General features: G+C 48.3%; 1 protein-coding gene across 2 annotated transcripts in view; it reads right to left on the reverse strand.

Moving 5' to 3' along the window:
- NOTCH4 (notch receptor 4) overlaps positions 1 to 2,891 on the reverse strand; it is a 25,663-nt gene that overhangs the window by 7,971 nt on the left and 14,801 nt on the right. For both annotated transcript variants that reach the window (XM_004390794.1, XM_012559829.1), the window contains exons 19-20: positions 941 to 1,193; positions 561 to 673 (exon numbers count right to left, since the gene is read on the reverse strand). In XM_004390794.1, the coding sequence (XP_004390851.1) occupies positions 561 to 673; positions 941 to 1,193 (366 nt within the window). The remainder of the gene's footprint in view (positions 1 to 560; positions 674 to 940; positions 1,194 to 2,891) is intronic.

Here is a 2,891-nt window from a genome sequence, read left to right on the forward strand (position 1 = left end):
CACACACACACACACACACACACACACACACACACACACACACACACACACACAGTCTTTCCCTGGAGGAGGATCACATTAAGTAGATTTAAGTTATTGTTAATATTGTAATTTTTAGTTTAGGTTCATGGGTGTTATATTGTTAAAACAATAAAGAAAATAAAAGGCCATGCGTAAACCAATGATGTCAATGTATTATGAACTAAGGCTTTAAGATGAACCCAATTCCAATCATCTGAGGTCCATTAAATACACACACACACACACAAACATGGAGTTAAAAGAACTTATTCAAGGTCACTTAGCTTGACCTTGGGGACCTCTTTGCCTTCCCTTAGGCAATGCCTGTGATTCCGGAAAATTCCATTCATGCTACTACGTGATCCTGCCTTTTCCCCTGCCTGCTTCTAGAACCATTAACTACTGTGAGCTTGGGGTGGCTTTCTCCAATAATTCCTACTCCAAAGCTCCCCTGGGCTTCCCCTAGGATTCCGGTCTATGTATTCTCCAATTACATAAGTGTTTGGGGCAACAGAGAAGGGAGCTTTGTGGTCACTCACCATGGGGCAGTGGCAGGTGAAACCTGGGGGTGGTCCTGCTGTGGCCTCACAGGACCCTCCATGGGAGCAGGGCTGGCTCTGGCAGGGGTCTATCTCCACTTCACACCACTGGCCTGGCAGATGGAAAGGTGGGGGTGAGATTGGACCTCACACACTGCTTCAGTCACTGCCTCTTCTAGCTCATACCTGGGAGTTGGCCCAGCACTAGATGTGCAAGCAAGGGGATCCTGGGGTGGCTTCTCTGGGGTGGGGGAAGATGGTAGGGGGATGGACAAGATGACTTGGCTTCCCTGGGGGTGAGGATTATCTAGGTTTCCATGACTTGCTTAGCTGTGCCTCAGAGATGCCTTCACACCACTTCTCCCAGCCCCAGACCACACCTGTATGTCCAGGCAGACACTGGCAGTAGAAGGCATTGGCCAGAGGGTGGCAGGCTGCAGTGCCCGTGGGGTGGCAGGGCTGGTCCAGACACTCGTCCACGTCCCCCTCACAGCGCAGGCCCACAAAGCCGGGAGGGCAGGAGCAGTGGAAGCCTCCAGGTTTGGGGGTGCAGCTCCCCTGGTTGTGACAGGGCTGGGATTGACATGCGTCGGTTTCCTTTGAGCAGTTCTGTCCACTGTAGCCTGGGGCACACTGCAGACAAAGAGGATCAGGTAGCGATCCAGTGGACGAGCATAGCCCAGTGCTTCAGGGACCCCAGCTCAATATAGTCTGCCCAGCTCCCAACCTTCCAATTCAATTTGCCATCCACCAGGACCATGTGTCGCTTAACCCTTCGTTCTCAACTTCTTGTAATACACAATCGTCCAATAACATACAACAGAACACCTCTCCAGTCCCAAACAATCTCTACAATACATTACCACTAAACATAGCTCCATTTTTTGCAAAACCACCCTCTCTTTACCCACACACCCACTAGGCTCTTTCAGGCTTTATTAGTTCATAAGAATTTATTGAATGCCTACTTTGTGCCAAGCACCATTTTGGACACTAGGAATGCTTAGAAAATTAGAACTTATTCCTTCTTCCATGAAGTTCTCGGTCAACCAGAGGAGAAAGACAGCTAACATTCATTGCATGATTTATATGCATAACCTCCTATAAGTCTCCTAGACAACTTCTTAATTGGATTATCTCATTTGACCCTCACTTTACAGATAAGGAAGCTGAGGCACTGAAAGATTAAGTGACCTGCACAAGTCACAGAGCTAGTAGGTGGCATATCTGTGATTCAGTGCAGATCTGTGACCCCCATAGGGTTTCCAAGGCTATAATCTTTACGGAAGCAGACTGTCACATCTTTTCCCTTGAGTGAGTGGCTGGTGGGTTCAAACTGCTGACCTTAGCGCTCAACCACTGTGCCACCAGGTCTCCTATGCGACTCCATAACCAATGCTCTTAACCATTTTCTAGTTGCTTTATACCATGCTGCTAGTGAGATAAGGGTCATTGAAGAGGTCTGTACCGTCTGTCGAGTTCTTGCAAGAAGAAGGAGAGCACCCAAGAACAGGGGAACCAGGAAGACTTCAGAAAGATGGGACATTGGGTTATGTGGGAGAAAAGGGAATTCACAAAGGCATCTGAGGAATTGCCACAGAGCTGGGAGAGGCTAGAGAGGGTGGTGTCTTAGAAACCTTTGAAAGAGGGAGTTTCATGAAAGGGAGTAACGGTGTATGGGGTTCATTACTGATCACTACGCTACTTTTGTGGGTGTTTGAAAGTGTTCATAATAAAAAGTTTAAAATTAAAAACTTAAAGAAAGTTAGGGATCTGCATCATGCCTTCCATTCAAAGCTGTAGTTCAGAGCACAGTAAGCAGGCTGCCTGGACCTGGGTCCCAGCATTGCCTCTCTGGGCTCAGTGGCCTGGGGCACCAAGGAGAAGTCCTAACCCAGCCTGGGGAGAAATTAGGACATCTTCCTGAGGAAGATAATTCCTGGGTTGGGTCTTAGAAGGTAAGTGGCATCATCCAGTGGAAGAGGAATGGAGAAGGGCATTCTGGGTAGAGGCAACAGCAGGGGTAATTGCTGAGAGACAGGAACCAGTATGGAGTATGTAGGGAAGCTGGGCATTGCTAGGTGGTGCAAACGGTTTGGGCTCACATACTAATCTAAAGGTTGTTGATTTGATCCCATCAGTGGCACTGTGGAAGGAAGGCCTGGTGACCTGTTTCTGTAAAGATTACAGCCAAGAAAACCCTGTGGAGCTCTGGGGACCATGGTCTCGGGGAACATCTAGCTCAATTGGCATGACACAGCTTATAAAGACAATGCTCTACGTTCTACCTTGCTGAGTAGTGTCTGGGGTCTTAAAAGCCTGTGAGCGGCC

This window comes from Trichechus manatus, unplaced genomic scaffold (genome assembly GCF_000243295.1).
Source record: "Trichechus manatus latirostris isolate Lorelei unplaced genomic scaffold, TriManLat1.0 scaffold00327, whole genome shotgun sequence".
Classification (NCBI taxonomy): Eukaryota; Metazoa; Chordata; class Mammalia; order Sirenia; family Trichechidae; genus Trichechus; species Trichechus manatus.